Source organism: Juglans regia, chromosome 1 (assembly GCF_001411555.2).
Source record: "Juglans regia cultivar Chandler chromosome 1, Walnut 2.0, whole genome shotgun sequence".
Classification (NCBI taxonomy): Eukaryota; Viridiplantae; Streptophyta; class Magnoliopsida; order Fagales; family Juglandaceae; genus Juglans; species Juglans regia.
This window is the reverse complement of record NC_049901.1, coordinates 43366034-43385306: the sequence shown is the minus strand read 5'-3', so window position 1 is coordinate 43385306 and position 19273 is coordinate 43366034. Positions and strand designations below refer to the sequence as shown.

Here is a 19273-nt window from a genome sequence, read left to right as displayed (position 1 = left end):
TTGTACAAATCATTTCTCTTTAAGTGTAACAGTTAAGCAATAATGCAAATTCTCAACATTTTATTTTATTGTTCAATAATAATAAAAAAAAATCTTATTTATATTTTACCCCCTCCCTACAGAAAGGTATCAGTCAATGGTACTTCATCACAGATCTGATGCACATTCCGAAGTTATTGCCAATATGATTTTTCGGGTCTAAAATGTTGTTGAAATAATTCTGAGTGTCGGAATCCACAAGCATCATCATAGAATGTTTTTTGTTCAAAATAACCTTCCCAGCAAATGATTCCAAATATATATGCTCATGCTGTCATGCATTTAAAATCAGTAAAGGCTACACTTAAATTATAGTAAATAGTCCCCTAAACGAGCATAAATGAATGGGGGATTCGGGGGGAGGGAGAGGATATAAAAGAATGATCCCCCAAATGTTTCAATAACACCAACTAAATGAGACCATTCTCGGGAATTTAGTAGATCGGACTGTAACTCCGACCACAGACAACTTTTAAATATTGGTAGACATCATTAATGGACATTGGCTAGATATACCCTGAGGCTGTCTGGTTACTCGGAATATGAGAACAATTAACAAAAGAACATCATAAATCTATCAACAATTCCAACTGGAAACCATTGTATGATGTTGCATCTCTACAGTTTCTTTCACAAGAAATTCTCTTTTTTCAACATAAATCCAATAAATAACATATTGACAATGGTACAGAATATAGGAATCGGAGGTGTAGAGGAAAAGGGACCATTTTAGAGCACCCAAGCAATATGAAGAACTACTAGAAGCTTCAAGCAGCTAGCTTTACCCAAAGAAAGCACCCAGCAATATTGGAGCTAATTCCTTGGGAACAAATAAGTTCTTCAATAACAATAGCATAAACTATTTGTTACCTGGGGATGACTAACTAGTGGGCAGCAACAAAACCTCCCACATATAGAAGAAGCAAATCGATTTAGGACTCCTCAGTGCAGCTCATTTTAATTTCACCAAGGCTGCAATATTTACCAACTTGGGGAGGCGCATATCAAAATTATTACTGGAATGCACTTCAAGTTAACCGCTGATGAGGTTTGCAATCCCTTGTAAGTTTCACTCAAGGGGTATCTTCAAGTTGCCAATGTTTCATCCCATAGCCAGACTCCAGGAAGCATCAACAGCATTTATATAGGCAGCTGTAGAAACACAAAGGAGCTTATTCAAGTATATGAGATGAAGTATATGACCGCAAAGCATAAATTTGTTTTTGGAACAACTTGTATCCAAGTACTGGTAATTACGACCAGCACATTCGCTTTGTCAACCGAAACAAGATAAGAAACCTCTAATCCTGTATAAGCACCATGATATCTGGCAAAACTCGCAGTAGGCAGTTAGCTACAAACATTTCGGTTCTATCTGTGTATCTCGAGAATAATGGGGAAATCACACAGCTTAGGAAATCAAGCTCCATGCTTAAGTTCTTTTATGATCTCCTCATGTCTATCACCCTCTCTAGGCTTCAAACAGGTAGTTAATGATTAAACCTATGACAATACATGCATTGCTGAAGGTGCATTTTCATTTTCTGATTGTGGCTGTTCTCTCTTTTTTTAAGGAGGGTAAAGATATTGCTAAAAAAATCATCAAAACATTTTGTCCTATAACATCCTATATTGATTTTCAATGCTTTTTAATGATGCATTTTCAACGGCATCAATACAAAAACCTCCACTAGCAAACAGTGCCACGGGTTTGGAACCTTTAGTTAGGTGTAAAGCTCAGATGTAAAACTTTTCCAGTTATATTGTCACACAAAGAAGGATCCTCAGAAGGTTGTGTCAATTTCAAGATTTATTGGCAATTTAAAGAAATGAATCCAAATTAAATTAAAACATAAAGTCAATGGAACCATAGCACTACACAATTTATGTAGAGAAAAGTAGCTGTAACTAACCACATTGAACTCAAAAAGGAGCTTCAAGTGTCTCGTCCCAAACTTCTGCACTACCATTAGAAACATCTTCACCATCTTCTTCCATCGAAAGCCTAATATACTCTCTATGTGCAAAGCGATCCCACTCGGTCAAAGTCGGATCTTCACGTTCCTGTTCACAGAATAAATACTAGTGAGGCTATTGTCGTCCCAGAGAGAGAAACCAGCACCATTCAGTTCGCAACATGTAGCCAGGCAATGGCCAAGAAAACTGGTAAAATTTACCTGACGGATGAGAAATGGATCACGACTTTCGAAAGCCATGAACTTGTTAAGATTGAAAAGTATATTGAAAACATTTCCTGAAAGTTTGCATCCTTTCATGTCACGTAGTGTAATATAATCTTCCCTCTGCAAGCAAAATGTGTCAGTAAAAGTGAAATCATCTCTGAATGGCAAAAAAGAGAAATCCTAGATTTGGTTAAAAGCAAAATTTGACCTCCGGGGCAATCATGTCAACAATTTGACACAAAATATCCTCAAATAGCACAGGTTCTAGGGCCATACATTCCATACGATGAAACTGCTCCTCGTAGAAGAATTGCATTTCGGTGGGGGTAATAACTCCATTACTATCCAAATCTATGCACTTGAACCTGTGAAATATAAGTAAATAAGATAAAATGCGAAACAGAAAAATAACGTGTTTCTATTTTATGTCTAGAGTGGTGCCTCAGAAAGCATGAAACATGCATCAAGCTTGTTCCAAGGCGAAATGCAAAGCTGAAGACGCATATTGCAGAAACGATATAGGCAAGTTGCAAACCACTCTACATCATTTATGCCATCAAATAACATAACATAATAATTTATTAATGATCGTGCTGAATATGTAATGAAGCATTGACAGATTTTAGAAAACTTTCTGATTTTATTTATAAATAAATAATAGTGAAAAATACTCATTTGGACACTTCCAACGAAACAGGGCTATACACATTATTAATCAATCTGTCAAGGGTCCAATATCCTTTAGGCAAGCTTAGTATTGACTCTATTACTCTTCCCACAAAGATGGCTAACCGCATTGAGAAGCTACAAAGGGATTTCTTATGGAGTGGATTGGGGGAAGAGTTTAAATTCCACTTGGTTAATTGGTCTACAGTTTCTACCCCAATATCTGGGGGAGGTTTGGGGATTCGCCACTTGCTGAAATTCATCAAGCTCGTTTGGGTAAGTGGTTGTGGAGGTACCAAATGAAAGGGTGGCTTTTTGGAGGGCAGTTATAGATTCTCAGTTTGGGGAAGCTTGGGGAGGATGGTGCTCGAATGAGATACAAGGCACTTATGGAGTGGGTTTGTGCAAAAACATTACAAGTCTTTGGGGAACCTTCCGAGAACATGAACATTTTGTTGTAGGCGATGGTTCGCGTGTCCCTTTTTGGTTTGATATATGGTGTGGTAACCATTGTCTACGAGATACCTTCCCTGCCATCTTTGCGCTTGCAAGAGTAAAGGAAGCATCGATTGCCGATCTTCATTCTACAGTAAATGGCACCCCTTATTGGAATATTGACTTCATTAGGGCAGCCCATGATTGGGAGTTGGACTCTATTTCGGAATTCTTTGCGGCTTTATATTCCGCAAGTATTCCAAGGGGCTCTGGAGACAAGTTGCATTGGAATCATTCTAAGAAAGGTATCTTTTCTGTCAGTTCTCTTTATCAAAAGCTCACGAACTCCGGTTTGTCTATGTTCCCGTGGAAGAGTATATGGAAGATGAAAGCTCCTTCAAAAGCAGCTTTCTTTGTCTGGACAGCGTCTTTGGACAAGATTCTCACTATAGATAATTTGAGGAAACGACGGATCATTATCCTAGATTGGTGTTGTATGTGCAAGAAGCATGGGGAGTGTGTTGATCATCTGCTTTTACACTGCAAGGTGGCTAAGGCTGTATGGGATGATTTCTTCTCAAGAGTCAGATTGTCTTGGATTATGCCTTGGAGATTGGTGGATTTCCTCGCAAGCTAGATAGGACTACGTGGAGACTCTCAGGTAGCGGCAATTTGGAGATTGGTACCAATATGCATGTGTTGGTGCATTTGGAGGGAGATAAATGCTAGATGTTTTGATGATCAAAGAGAGAACAAGGGACGAGCTTAAAGTTTTCTTTTTCAAGACATTGCTCCTATGGGCGGGGGCTATAGTTTGTAACGGACGTAGTGTCCATGATCTTCTTCTTTCTATTGTATCCTCTAGCTAGGTGTGTTTTCATGTATACTTCCTGTATACCTGGGCTATGCCTATTTCTATGAATATATTATCTTTGATTACTTATAAAAAAAAAGTATTGATTCTATTACTTCTAGATAAATTATTTTCCAGGAAAGTTCAGTAATGGTAAAATTACAGCATACTCATGATGAGAAATCAGGCTACCACTTCACTTTTTTAATTCTGTCTACCTCTTTACTTATTTCTCCTAGCTATGTTCCCACATCTCCATCATTTTCTCCTTTTCATCTCTCTCACATGTTAGTGGGATCTTGCATGTACTAAGCCGCAACTTAAATCTTATCAGAGATATTTTACTATGACTATTTTACCCTCCTTTTCACGTTTCTGTCAAATCAAGGAGAGAACTCAACTAACTTTTTTGTTTTTGATAGGTAATCAAGAAATTTTATTCATAAAAATAGGCAAAGCCCAGGTACACAAGTAGTATACATGAGAAACACCTAGCTAGAGGATACAATCGAAAGTAGAAGGTCATGGACACTTAGTCCGTTACAAACTATGGCCCCCACCGATAAGAACAATGACTTAAAGAAGAAAATTTTTAGCTCATCCATTGTTCTCTCGCGATCTTCGAAGCTTCTAGCATTTCTCTCCCTCCAAATACACCAACACAAAGATTGAGAACTCAACTAACTCAGTCTTTGTGTTCTATATTAGTATGGAATACCATAGCAGAAAAAGAAGAAAATCGAGTAGAAAAAACAAAACATACCAATACTCTAGACTAGGCTCAGATGACTTGTCTTCCTCTGACAGCATGAAGTAAACAAAATCTTCATAACCCATCTTCCCTTCAACATTACTGGTAAACTTCCTTGGAACCTAAGATGGATTTGAAGTATATCACAACCACGTGGACAACTCTTCTAAGAAAATGTCCGTCATACTACAGACTAACTTAAATTTGACTCAAAACTCTGCAAGGAAAGCATCATAATACAATACCTGTGAAAAAATTATCTCAACGATCCTGTAGGTAAGAGCATGGTTACCATATTTGATGAGGTTCTCTTTGCCTATCAAAAAGTCATGGTCTGTATCAAGCTCCCAAAACTTGCAGTATATAACATAGAAGTGTTCATAACAGAAGAACCTGAAATCAAGTTTGAAAACACAGACAACATTAGGTGCATCTATTATGGTTTTTAAAAGAAATAGAGATTCAAGCATTTGATTGTGCCATCTAAGAATAAAGCCAAATGTGGAACTCCTAAATTCCTCAGAAATATTTTTTGCTGCATTAGTGTTATTAAATATTCTATTCTGAATCGTGGTTTCATATTTTGTTCTGGATAAGTGAACTGAGGTTCCATATCAACAATCAAGTAGCCAGACAGACCCTTTACACACTTCTGGAGTCACTTTCAAATGGGTCAATCCAATAGAATTTCTTTTGGATAAATAATCGAATATCTTATTAGAAAATGCAAAGGGAGTAGCCCAAGTACACAAGACGTATACAAGAGAAACACCAAATTAGATTACGTGCAGACAGATTTTATTATGTGAAATACAGATTTGGGCTCTGCAATGAGAAAGAAGACATAATGAAGCAACTATCTTAGATTATGCTCGGTCTATACTCAAGGTAAAAATTGTTTGTCACCATTTCTGTGAATAATAACTAATTCAACGAAATCGCCAACGCAAACCTCATGACTTTATTAATGTCCTCTTCCTCTTCTGCGTGTTGCATGGCAGCAATTAGATTTCCTCGCTTCAGCTCTCTAAGAGTAAGATGGCCATTTCCTGATCTGTTGATGTAGTAGAAAATTCTGTATATGACAGTTTCAGCTGGGACATTAAGACAGAATTTTTTATTGGACAATATCAGTGGACTATTGCATTCTTAATTTCTTTGCGAACAGAATGAACATATATTAAGTTACCTATACGAAATGAAAACAATATAACCAAACATGTTCCACAATACCCTAGAAAAGGTCTGTGCAGTTAATAGCTTAATTGAAATTTATTCAGCCCCAAGTAATGATAAAGTAAAACATAATGAAAAAAAGAAAGAAAGAAAGAAAGAATGAATGAACATCCACGTATCAGTCAACTTTTGTAGAAATACTCGTACATTCTTTGTGAGAGAAAAAAGGGGGGGGGTGTTTAAACTTGCATTTGCATCTGTAGTTTGGTCTAAGAGAAATAGAAGTGCATCAAAGAAGTACTACAGACACAAAAGGATTACACAAAAGTAATCGGACAAACTGACATGGTTTCATGTGATCGGTTAGATCTGCTTTACAATCTGACGTGCCGCATTAAGCCACATCAGTTTGTGGGTTTACTTTTGTGTAATCCCTTTGTGGCTAAAGAATTTCTCTTATAAATATAGCTAGATGTTACTTAATGCCATAAGAGTATGATGCAGAAGAAATCATCACAAGTCTCAGACTTAAATATAAAGGATTACAGATTACAAGAAGTTTAACCATATTCTATTGCTCCAAAACCGCTTCTATCTTTTCGGATTCCGAACTCTCAATATATTACCGGGCATAACTCATCCAAAAAATAAAAAATAAAAGTGAACAAATTACCAGATATAACCAACTTTTGTATATTTCAAATGGATATGAGAAAAAAACCTGCTTTTGAGGCAAAATTGCAGCTTTAAACCACGGGCCAAGCCATGAGGGCCTAAGGCCTTTCCTTATTAAATCAATCATGGACAGAATGTGACACCCCCATATGATAAGGATAAGGGTAGGTGGTGTATAAGATTCCAAATTGCTTGGGAATGAAACATTATTGCTCTTTATAAAGTTCTAATGGGACTCTAATTGTATCATTGACACGGAAGCAGTTGGGGGGGTTGGTGCTCTAAGGAAGTGCTGAGGTGGGGGGTATTGTGTGGGCTTATGGAAATTTATTGGGAAGGGGTGGTCGAGTTTTGTAAGCCATACACGGTTCGTGGCTGGAGAGGGTACTGGAATTAGGTTCTGGTAGGATGTTTGGTGTGGAGATCGTGCTCTTAACACAGTTTTTCCAGCTCTCTATAGTATTACAGCAAACAGGGATGCTTTTGTGGCAGATTTGCGGGTAACTTCTCATGGCCCTCCTCAGTGGAAAATCATATTCAACCGGGGTCTTCATGATTGTGAATTACCCATTGTTTCAGATTTTTTCAGCTTGATATATGCCACGGGAAACACCACGACACAGGGGGATAAGATGCAGTGGAGGGTTAATGGCAGCAAGAAATGTTCAATCAGGGCGTATTACAAAATATTGATATCACAAGCTAATGCACATTTCCCTTGGAAGACTATCTGGAGGTCTCGTGTGCCTTCTAAAGTGGCTTTCTTTGTATGGACAGTTGCTCTTGGGAAGATATTGACCATGGACAACTTGAGAAAAAGGGGGGCTGCATTGTGATGGATTGGTGCTATTTGTGTAAAAAGAATGGAGAATCAGTGGACCACTTATTATTGTATTATGAGGTGACAAGGGTGTTGTAGGATGAGATCTTTAAAAGAGTCGACGTCGTCTGGGTCATGCCTTTGAGGGTAGTGGATTTATGGGCTTGCTGAAAAGATATTCAAGGCTATCCTCAAGTGGCAGCAGTGTGGAAGATGATTCCGTTGTGCATTACGTGATATATTTGGTTGAAAAGAAATGAGCGGTGTTTTGAAAATAGGGAGCGTACAATGGCGGAGTTGCAGAATTTTTTCATACACACTTTAATGCTTTGGTTTTCAGCCATTGTACTTAATGGAAACAATGTGCATGACTTCTTGTCTTTAATCTCTTGATCTTAGAATGTATTTAGGTGTTCTTTTGTATACTTCTTGAGTACACGGACTATGCCTATTTCATTCGTATCAATAAATTTACTCTTACTTATAAATAAAAAATTTATCATTGACTAGTCCTTTTGGAGTATAGGCCATGTAGTTTGGGCCTTCCATTGGGGAGTTACACATAATATATAAAGCATCAGTTTAAAGAACCATAGAAAGGTGAAAGATGTACTTTCACTCCTCTATTCTTTCCAAAACTTATGAAACAATTTCAAAAAGTAGTGATAACATTGGAATCCACCCAAGTCACAGGATTTTTCAGAGAGTTGATTAGGGGGGCTTGGACAAATACAGAAGATCAAACCCCTTTGTCCAGATGGCTATTGAGAGCTACACATACAACCCAATGTGAACCAATTTTGACCAATCTGACCACTAGTACAGTCTTAAGTTAATAACAGAGTGAAATAAGTTGGACCTTGCTAAATGAACAATACAAAACAAACTCAATTACATGGGAAAAGGGAACATTCAGAGCATCAGCATTACACCAACTTAGGAGAAAACAAAACAATTTGCAAGCCTACCATATCTTTCTTGGAATTCAGGTGTGCTCTGTAAGAATTCCAACCCAGGATGGGTTGCCAAAAGCTCTTGAAGGACAGGTTTGAAGTCTACCTGTGCCCAAGTCACACATATAAAAACATTATTAGAAGAAAAGAGTGGCCATTAAAATTCAGTCAGAATGCAATTTGGTCTCAGTCATTCACACAAAATAATAGTTTTTTTTATAAGTAATCAAGAATATATTAATAAAGATAGGCAAAACCCAAGTACACAAGATGGTATACAAGAGATAAGACCTATCTAGGTCGAAGTAAGAAAGATATTCACACAAAATAATAGTTGGAAAAACAAACCTGAGTAAGGTATTTACATTCTGGCTGCCTTATAATTTTGAATATTTTAGTCGCTGTATCCATTGTCAGCATATTGCCATCAACCCAATATTTAATAAATCCATCCCTAAAAACAAGAAATCTCTCATTAACCACGTGATGAAAACAATTATTCAAAGATGCAGATGCACTCAGCAAAGTTGACCATGGGTGCTTCACACAAGCAGTAATTCTTTTCCTTTCTGGGAAAGGAAAATTGAAGCAGAATTAAGAATGAAAAATAAATAGCATAACAGGAAATTATGGTTTTTCCATTTCTTTTGAAGTCAGCAGAATAGGCAGTGTAGTACTTTGCCCCAAAATGATAGAAGAATCCTTTACTTAGAAATCTCACATGCACAATGGACCATTACAAGAAGGAAAAAGACTACTAAAATGCCACTAGGATACAAGGCTAATAGGTGTAACTCTATACCCATTTTGCAAATCAACCCTAGAGTATTGTTTTCCTAACTAAAATAGGACATATTAGAAAAGCTTCACATTCCATCGAAAATAAAAGCTTCATACAATAAAATATTTGGCGGCGCAGGGTTTTGAGAACCTGCCGTGATAAAATTCCAGATTGGTCCAATATGCAAAAAGTTAATACTTTTTGTCCATACTTCTGTTTTTGGAGGCTAGTTTGAAGATTATTACTACTATCACAACTTTAATTCCGAAAAGAGAGTCAAAAGACAAAATAGCTAGATAATAATGCTTCAGTGCATATAATAAAAGTCAACAAGGTATTAACGTAAAAAATAACTTCAACTAGGACCTGGTGTAAACTAGGTCCTCTACACCATCTATTAAAAAGTTGACTATCAGCTTTTTAGTGTTGATAAAAAAAAAAAAAAAAAAAACCCCACAAAAAACATAACTACACAATCAAATCTTATTAAAAATAAAAATTAATTGAAAAAATAGATTAAAAAGAAGAAGAAGCGGCTGACCACCCCTTCTGATGGTCTAGCAACTCCAAGAGTGGCTGGGGTGGACCAACCATCCCAGCCACTTCCAAGGTGGTGAAAAGCCACCCACGGGGAGGCAAAAACAACCTCTGAGGTGGCCGAGGGTGGTCGGCCACCCCTAGGATGGGTGGTTTACACTAGTTCCTAACCAAAGATGCACTCATTAGCAGCTATCATCCATAAAATGGAAGTTGGATGTCACTTGTAAGTCACATCTTATGAGTGCATCAGTTGCTATCATTCCTATCTTATATCATTGGAAATAACAAAGAAAAACTAAATTGTATGGCATCAAGAGATGGAGAGGGAATAATGGACACAATTGACAAACAACTAAAGCTGAGAACTTATTCTGGAGGGACGTACTTGATCAACAAGTCAAGATCTCATGCATTTAAATCTAAAAGTTTCTTGAAACACACAGAAATGCAAACCTGGTCACTATCCCAGTGCAGTCTGTGTCAATCTTTCTGAAAAGTGAAGAGGAGAAAAATGATGGTAGCTTGCATATTTCCTTTGTAACCAGCTTAAACTCTGAATAACCAAAGAGAAGCATAGATTGATGTTAAACAAATCTTACGTTCACCACATGGTAGGAGAAAATGTGATGAAAAGTATCTTAGTAAATGAAAGAAAACCAATCAAATACACATCTCACCATGTACTTGCAATCCATCCACATATTTGCTAAACAGGTCATCAATTCTAGAAAGACATTGTTCTTTTAGTTCCTTTGGGGGTGGACAACCATTTTGGAAGTAGAACTGCAAGCACAGCAATACATACATCATCTATACAAGCAAATGTCCTCCATGAAAACATCTTAACAGTCAGAAGCGAGCAGAACCTGAGGTATGATTTCTCGTACTGGTTCACCAATCAATTTAAGAGGAGAGCCTAGAGAAGGATTGGTCCTCTGTTTTGATATGCGTGGAGAGCCAGATGAACTTCTAGGAGAAAGTGGAGGTGCACTGCCAGCAGGAAACATGGAAGGCAATGAGGCACTTCCAGCAGCATTCACATTACAAGAGTTCCCAAGGGCATTAATAGAAGCACCTGCCTTTGCATCGTCAATTAGAGATCGCACCTGCACTCACATAACCACAGCAAGAAATGCAATTAGATAAGATACCTTTTACATACTGTTGAAAAATGAAATAGAATAAGGTAGAAAAAACCGGACTATTTATCAAAAAAATAAATAAAGAAAGAAAACAACGAAACTGATCGAGAATAACATTCACTAGATAAGCTCAAATTTATCTATAAATTAATGACTACAGAAAAATTTTAAATTTATAACTTTTTATATTCTTGGCAATGTGAAACCTCACCAAGGCAGGGCCCTTAGGACCCACCCTGAGCCAAAAAGCTCTAAACTCAAATGACACTTCCTCCCCCAACAAGAATGAGGTGGAGGGTGAGTCCGTGAGGTCATTACCTACATTATGCCTTACTATGTGTTTCTTTTTATGTAAATTCCAGAATGAAGAACACTAAAATAGCCTAATTAGCTGCTCTAAGATACCAAGAAAATTACTTGAATTCAATATTACCTCACAAAACTTTGTGCGTTCCCATCAACTTGTATGCCCGACTTGCAATAATTAGATAATATAGACATTAAATTTGAAATTAGGATGTTTCGTACTGTGAATACTATTTTTGAAATGGATGCAAGATATTACAAAACAGAAAGGGCATGGAAAGTAACATTTATGTATATAATGTATGATGGGTCAAAAACTTCAAAACCCGCGCACCTGATATAAGAAACTGGAAGCTTTGATGACATTAATACGATGGATATTACACCAATTTACCACCGTGACATAATGAATACAACGGTTCATAACTTTTCTATATGAACTAGAATCATAGTATATTACTCACAAAAACTTGAAATCCCCCATTGACAACCATGGCTTTCTATTATGTCAATCAAATCCCTCATGTAATATTCTCTCTTTACTCTCAAATTCTAAACCAACAATATTTACCAATTCTTTTGGTGCTTATTCCTTTCACTTATAGGTAGCCACATATTCACATTAATGATTTACCTAATAACAAAATCCTAAAACGACCAGTCTATCCAAAATGACATGATGGCTTAACCCTCCCAATATAATACCAAAATTGAATAAAAAACAATTTGCAACTCTAAACACCATGCCCAAACACAGACATTCCAAATCATATGGTGAGTCAAAAACAATTTAGGCTCAAATAAAGCCATACAAGAAAGAAGTTAATAATTAAAAGGGGTATGTAAATCAGGGGATACCAGTCTGCCAGTTTGAGGAAGCGAAAGCCACTGGGAGAACAAGTCGTCAGCAGCATGCGGGCTCTCTTTGACCGCCAAAGGAGACAGCTCAGGAAGCTGCAACAGTTCAGGGTCCAACGAAGCAACATCCTCTACTACCACATCAATATCCATCTAACTATCAAGAACCACCTCGAAAACCCTAATATCTACAATTGCAGTGGTATATTCCTCGAATGATTAATCACCACAGAAAGATAAACTAAATAGGATCCCGCACTGTTATGTCCCGCTCAGCAATTCATATCTTAATTTCAATCCGAAATGGATGAAAACGGCGCATAAAAAAAAAAACCAGATTTGATGTTGTATGATACGAGGGATTTAGCTTTCAATACTTCAAGTAAACACAATGAAACCCGTGAAAACACATGGAATTCTCTCTTAAAATCAGAGCAAAAAAGCCATCGCCCAAGCCTCGAGTCCAAGACCAGTTCCTTCGGTACTTCTTCCTTTCGAAAACACTTTTGGAAGTTGTGCCACCGGCACTAGAGCTCGATTTGAAGCCCAAAAACCCGCCTTCAAAAACCCTAGCCCTCCCTGATAGTGAATCTAGAAAGAATACTTTACAAAAACGCTTCCAGAAAACAGAGAGAAAGAGAAGAAACCGAAATTTGGAAAGTAAAATTACAAAGCTTCGAAAGTGAAGGTATTGGTGATAATTGGGGTTCGTGAGCCGTCGAGTACAGTATATGTTTTCCGCATGGCAATGTAAGAATTGCAGGAATTATAACGAACTGGAAAAGGAGTGGAGACGTAGAAAATGGGTCGAGGGACCCTCGCTTTTGTCATTTTGACTGAAATATAGGCCGAAGCGTGTTTTGTAAATCAACATTTTAATATTTTTAATTTTTTATAGGAAAATGATTTGGTAAAATTTAAAATTTTATAAATTTTTTATCTTATTATTATAATTTTTACATAAAATAAAATAAATAATTTAATTTTTTTAAATTTTAAAATAAAAATAATATTAAAAAATATATTCTAGTAATTTTTTATTTAATTTTTTAACTTTTATCTCATATCTGAAAACAAATAAGGTCTTAAATTACAATACAATCATCCAATTTTATCTCAATCTTTAAGGCATATAGCAACACTTTCAATCCATATCATCTCATCTCATCATTACAATTTTTTTAAATTTTCATACAAAATATAATAAACAATTAAAATTTTTTAAATATAAAAATAATAATAATATTAAAAAATAATATTCTAACAATATTTTATTCAAATTATCTAAAAATATCTCATCTCATCTCACTATCCAAATAAGTCAAGTTCATCCATCTTTAAATTTTTATTTTAAAATTTTAAAAACTATTTAATAGTAATAAAAATATCACATTTTATATAACGAGATGAAAGCAGAATATGAATATAATTTGTACTATTATTTTTTTTATAATAATTATAAAAATTACAAAATATTTAACGTTGGAACATACAAAGGCACATAATAAATATAAAAATTTATTTGAATATACATTTTTTAGAAGTGATTTATTTTAAGTTTGTATAAGTTTGCTTTTAATAAGGTTGGTTTTGATGATTTGAGCATGGGACTTTCCAATTTTAATAGTTTTGAGATGCTTAGTATAAAATGAGCAAAATATGCATTTCTATTGTATTATAGATCTATTATTTATTTTTTAATAATTTTATTTTTTGATTATTTTAATTATAAAAATTATATTCAAGAGTCTTATACCACATATCTGTTAAAGGTAAAAAATAAAAAATAAATGTCAAGAGATGCTTGGTATAAGAGTACCGAGTAGAAAAACTTTCTTAAAAGAGCCTCGTTTGTATTCGTAATCCATCTCAACCCACCTCAACTCATTTCATCTCATCATTACAATTTTCTCAAATTCTCATACAAAATATAATAAATAATTCAACTTTTTCAAATTTCAAAACAATTTTTTTAAATTTTCACACAAAATATAATAAATAATTCAACTTTTATTTTACTATTTATAAATTATCTCAACTCATTTATAAATCAAACCACTCCAAAATCTAACAATTATTAATAGTCGATGGAAGAAGCTATGAATTGTGGTTAAAAAAAAAAAGGACTAATTTCGAGGGAAAAAGAAAGAAAAAAAAAGAGGTGATGACAGTTGACCTGTCAATTGACCTCCAAGGCCAAAGCCATGTTATTTATTATGGTGGGATATTTTGTTTTGAAATTACACCTTCCAAAATGGCAATAATTAGGATCTGAATTGAGAGATATATATTCTTGCCCAAAGTCCCCAGCTCCGTACCCTTGGCATTGAGAAGCCAAAAGGCAAAACCTTTGAATCACTTGGCGATTTCTCCCCACCTTCCAGCCGAGGCAGCTATCTTCACGCAAGAACTTCAAAGACGTCTCCGTCCACTGTGATTAGGACCGTTCGATCAGATAGACAGACACCATGAACATCTTCTCCAAGAAACCCAACCCCAAAGGTTTGTCTCTACTAGCACTGCCTCGTCTTCTTCTTCTGATCGAAGAGAAATTGTTCGCAGCTTTAAGTCATGGCTTTACTTATTGTTTAAGCAATCAGATAGGCCTTGAATTTTGATTAAAAAGACTGGATTTTGGTTGGTTTTGTCTTTTAAATCAAATTAATTGTGTTCTGGGTTTATTTATCTGGTTCTGATTTTTGAGCTTTTGTTGTGCTAATCGCAGAGGCTCTTAGGGAGAGTAAGAGGGAAATGGGAAATGCTACCAGAGGTATTTATATCGATCTTTTTTCACTTAAGAGCATTGAATTACAAAATAAATAAATCGATCGATCAACCGTAATAAAGAACAAATGACAGAAAGAAAGGCATTGCCATAATGATCATCATCATCCTCACCGTGACAAAGTATCATCATCATCGTAGTTCATGTGTTTTATGTATTTGTATATTGTTATAAAAACTTAAGTTTGACTGTTTGCTGATGGAGAGAGGCCTTGGGTTATAGATTTGGCTTTGTGTTTTTCTTGACTGTAATTGCTGTTTTTATTTTTTATTTTTGATGGGTAGCTGGAATTGCTGTTTTGTAGCTTTAGAATATTGTCGGATGCTTTGAGTTAATAACAAGTTTGAGTTATTGAATTGGGGGTGCAATGTAGCCATGGAAACTAGTAATCTACTTCAATTATTGATCATTTGTGGAAGCTTGTTTCCATAAATATATGAATTCACGTGGATTGAGATTACGCATATTATGATTGGTAGATGTTGATTGTCAACCACTATTCATTTGAAGATGCAATTTTTCCAAACGGTAATGCAAAAAAAAAGGTGATTTTTATACTCTCATGGTCACAATGAATCCTGGGATGTGGCTTAAGCTTTTCCTTGGTCATTATATCATTTTCTGTTGAGTTGGAATGCGTTAGATATTGTAGGTGGAAAAAAATATAACCTTATCGCAAAACATTATATATCTGATGAGTCATCGAACATGTTAGGAGAAGGTGATGCAGCTCTCGTTTGGGCAGTGGCATTTTTTTCACTTTGCTGCCGACTATTTCTTAAAGTTCCAAATATCAAAACCACCTCTCCTTTTCCTCTTTAAATATCATTCTTTTTCCAGTATGTTGTTAAATATTGAGCTTTGATTCAGGTATAGAGAAGGAAATTGGAGCGTTGCAATTAGAAGTATGTGAAAGCTTCCTATTTATCCACATCCCCTCTTTCTAAGATTTTGGTGTTATCTCTGATGTAATTTGTAATCATGTCAGGAAAAGAAGCTTGTTGCTGAGATAAAGAGGACGGCTAAAACTGGAAATGAGGTGTGCTCTGTTTTTTTTGTTACTGGCTAGGTTATTGATTCCTGGGATATTGTGCTATCAAATTTTATATACAGTTCTCATGTCCTTTAAACCTTTCAGATTTATTGTTTGTTTGTCCTTTTTTTGTCAATCATGCTGTGCAGGCAGCAACTAAAATCCTAGCTCGCCAGCTAGTCAGACTTAGGCAACAAATTGCCAATTTACAAGGAAGCCGAGCTCAAATGAGAGGCATAGCAACTCATACACAGGTGGACCATCAAAGACTTCCCTCCCCCAACCCCCCTCCCCCACCTCAGTGCGTGTGTGTGCGTGATTGTTTTAGTCGACATTCTCTTCTGCATATATCGATTGTGGAATCAACATTTTCCCTGTCTGCAGGCGATGCATGCCCAGACTTCAGTTGCTGTTGGCATGAAAGGTGCCAGTAAGGCAATGGCAGCCATGAATAAGGTTAGATGCTAAAATATTTTATATATATATATATGCATGTATAGCCTGATCTGTTAAGATTGAAGATTGGACTGCATAACTTAATTTGATTTCGAAGAGGATTCTTCATGACCTGTAACTAGTTAATGTTTAAGTTCTTTTCCAATTGATATTTGCTTGATTGCCTTGTAAATGAAACCTGAATTTGTACAATTCACTTTTTAGATCGTAGAGGTTTTTATAACTGCTATATTTATTTTGAAGCAAATGGCCCCTGCAAAGCAAGCACAGGTGATGCGGGAATTTCAGAAACAGTCTGCCCAGATGGATATGACTGTAAGATTGTCCCTCCACTTTTCTTATAGATTATACTAATGTGGAAGAAATTTCACTTTTGGTTCATGGTTGCATGTCATTGAACTTCATGGTCTATTTTGATGCTTGCAGACTGAAATGATATCAGATGCAATAGATGATGCCTTGGATAATGATGAGGCTGAAGAGGAGACTGAAGAGTTGACGGACCAGGTAGGCTTTTTTAGTTGCTTTTATTTATTATAGTTGATTAAAAAAAATTGCATTCGTTTGCCAGCTTTTTTCTTAAGTGATGACATTGGAGCTATTAATTATCAACTTCTAATCTTGAGAAGGGCTGACATTGGATACATGGAAAAAGTATTAGGTTTATTTCTCTATAGATCAGATTTCAGAATGAGAAACTGATGGTAATATTTTCTTAATATTTTTTTCTTGCAGGTGCTAGATGAAATTGGTGTTGATGTTGCCTCACAGGTTAGTGTCAGTAGTTATGATTTTCTGGACTTTGCTGTAGTTTGGCATTAACTTTTTAATACTTAAGCTGATTTGAATTATACTTTTAACTCTTGCCAGATGTCAGCAGCTCCAAAAGGAAGAATTGCCCGGAAAAATGCTGAGGGTGTTGGCAGGTATAAAACAATGCTTGGCTTGTACCTTTCCCCATACTCCCCCCTACAGGAAATAAAGAAGGAAAGGGGAAAATTTTGAAAAAAATGGACATTTTTATTTTCTTTGCAATTCTGTATGCTAGGAAATGATATTTGAGTTGATGATTGTGTATCAAGTTAACACTGTAAGATGCTAAATACCGCCATAAGACAAGATAATGGCTAAAATAAAGCAAGACATGGTAAAGATTTCTAAACAAATTTTTTCTTTGAGCTTCTGTTTTGCTTTGAAAGAGATAAGAAACATTGGAATAGCGTCTCTAGATGTCTGATTCTGCTGTCAATGGTTAACAAGGTAAAGCTAATTATCTCAAGTACTTGGAGATTGCTTTTGTTCATTTTATGGATGAAAAGAAAATTGGGATTTCTTGAGTTTGCTTAATATATTGAGACTGACGAGTTCAATGTTGCTTGCTTATATTTAGTAGAAGTTCCTAGAATGTATTTATATATAATCAAATGTAAACATGATATATGATGTCATTCATTGAGCATGGATTTGATTTATGCCACGTAATTAATTTCTTGTTAGTTCATGTCCTGCTTACTCCATATATTCTTTTTGAACTTTTCCCCTGTGAAGTGTGAAGTACATTTATAAAACCAGAACTTCTTCATTATTTTGCTCTACCCTCTTCCCTCACCATGGAATTTGTCTCATTGCAGTTCGGGCATAGATGAGCTTGAGAAGCGGTTGGAAGCTCTCAGAAATCCATGAGGTGATGAGAAGCCGAAGTTCTCTCTTCGAGCTGATAATGATATCCGCATGTTGTAGATATTTTTCACCTAAGATGCTACTCATTTCCGCATGTATTCTTATTCATCTATGAGATAATACTTTCATTGGTTTGATCTGTGTATTGTGGCATTTAATATTTTCTCCAGTCATCAACCATCACCATCACCCAACCTCATTTTTTTTTCTTTTTTTAATATTGGAGCCTGGATTAGATGGATGCCTGGGGACATTGGGTTAGAGGGGCTAGGAACCCCCGGGGCACCATTTTGTTTCTTTTTGTTTTTGTAGGTGAACAAAAGTTTTTTTGGTTCTACCATCATTTGAAATAAGCTTATCGTGGGTTGTTTTGGCTTTCAATCCCCACCAAGAAAGCATAGCTATCTCTGCTAAATGATCAAGCAAAACCACTCTGGAGCTATACCAGCCATTCAAACCCCAGAATTTGAAAAGAATAGTAGAAAAAGAAAACGACACCAACTCAGAACACTTGAGAAGTATCTCTCCATATGTAATCTTTACATTTGATGGCCAAAGTGCCATGAGAGATTTCGATCATCATTAATTCCTAAGATGCAATTAAAGTCTCATGAAAGACCTAGCTGACAGGACTACAAATGAACCAAGGGAAGCGATCTTCAGTGTTATTCATCCAAAAAGAGAGCACCTTTCCATATTGGTAATACGTGTTGGATCTTAGGTACATTAATGCACCAATATGGATTCTTAAAACAGAAACCTCAATGCTATCTAGAAAGGCTAATGCTTGTCAAACTAGCTTATACTTGTGGTTAGGCCGAAAGATTCACAATACTTTTAAATTGTTTGAGATAATTTTAGATGAATTGAATAAAATATTGTTAGAATATCATTTTTAATATTATTATTATTTTGAGATTTAAAAAAATTGAATTGTTTATTATATTTATTTGAAAAAATTGTAATGATGAGATAAGATGAGTTGAGGTTGAGAAGTAGTTCTAGTGAAACTAAAGCACTATTTCTAATGTTCTATTTATTAGTCCAACCAATCTCTAGCTTCTATTGTCAATACTTCTAGTTCTACTTAGTGCCCATATCAACAGATAATGTTGATCTCAAAGGGAAGTGCATGTTTAAA

General features: G+C 35.7%; 2 protein-coding genes across 2 annotated transcripts; one reads left to right on the top strand and one right to left on the bottom strand.

Annotated features, from left to right (window-relative positions):
• Nucleotides 1-608: 608 nt before the first annotated feature.
• LOC108996025 (serine/threonine protein phosphatase 2A regulatory subunit B''alpha-like) lies at nucleotides 609-12988 on the bottom strand. Its single transcript, XM_018971752.2, has 13 exons — nucleotides 12179-12988; nucleotides 10739-10978; nucleotides 10550-10655; nucleotides 10326-10425; nucleotides 8900-9005; nucleotides 8567-8657; nucleotides 5880-6021; nucleotides 5173-5320; nucleotides 4940-5049; nucleotides 2431-2587; nucleotides 2217-2342; nucleotides 1953-2103; nucleotides 609-1191 (listed from the first exon to the last, which is right to left on the bottom strand). The coding sequence occupies exons 1-12, from the start codon at nucleotides 12329-12331 to the stop codon at nucleotides 1963-1965; spliced, it is 1620 nt and encodes a 539-aa protein (XP_018827297.1). The 5' UTR covers nucleotides 12332-12988; the 3' UTR covers nucleotides 609-1191; nucleotides 1953-1962.
• Nucleotides 12989-14417: 1429 nt separating this feature from the next.
• Nucleotides 14418-18299, top strand: LOC108995997 (vacuolar protein sorting-associated protein 2 homolog 3). Its single transcript, XM_018971706.2, has 11 exons — nucleotides 14418-14680; nucleotides 14904-14948; nucleotides 15834-15868; nucleotides 15952-16002; nucleotides 16146-16250; nucleotides 16381-16452; nucleotides 16696-16767; nucleotides 16879-16959; nucleotides 17188-17223; nucleotides 17323-17378; nucleotides 18084-18299. Exons 1-11 carry the CDS (start codon nucleotides 14647-14649, stop codon nucleotides 18133-18135), a joined length of 639 nt encoding a protein of 212 aa, XP_018827251.1. The 5' UTR covers nucleotides 14418-14646; the 3' UTR covers nucleotides 18136-18299.
• The last annotated feature ends 974 nt before the right edge of the window (nucleotides 18300-19273 follow it).

What these genes read in the sequence shown, in the direction of transcription:
- LOC108996025 (XM_018971752.2), bottom strand. Translation starts at nt 12,331, where the DNA reads ATGGATATTGATGTGGTAGTAGAGGATGTTGCTTCGTTGGACCCTGAA. An exon ending in TACGAGAAATCATACCTCAG is followed by an intron (nt 10,656 to 10,738) that starts GTTCTGCTCGCT and finishes CTGTGCTTGCAG; the next exon opens with TTCTACTTCCAAAATGGTTG. An exon ending in GGATGGATTGCAAGTACATG is followed by an intron (nt 10,426 to 10,549) that starts GTGAGATGTGTA and finishes TTGGTTATTCAG; the next exon opens with AGTTTAAGCTGGTTACAAAG.
- LOC108995997 (XM_018971706.2), top strand. Translation starts at nt 14,647, where the DNA reads ATGAACATCTTCTCCAAGAAACCCAACCCCAAAG. An exon ending in TTGGAGCGTTGCAATTAGAA is followed by an intron (nt 15,869 to 15,951) that starts GTATGTGAAAGC and finishes TAATCATGTCAG; the next exon opens with GAAAAGAAGCTTGTTGCTGA. An exon ending in CTGAAGAGTTGACGGACCAG is followed by an intron (nt 16,960 to 17,187) that starts GTAGGCTTTTTT and finishes TTTTTCTTGCAG; the next exon opens with GTGCTAGATGAAATTGGTGT.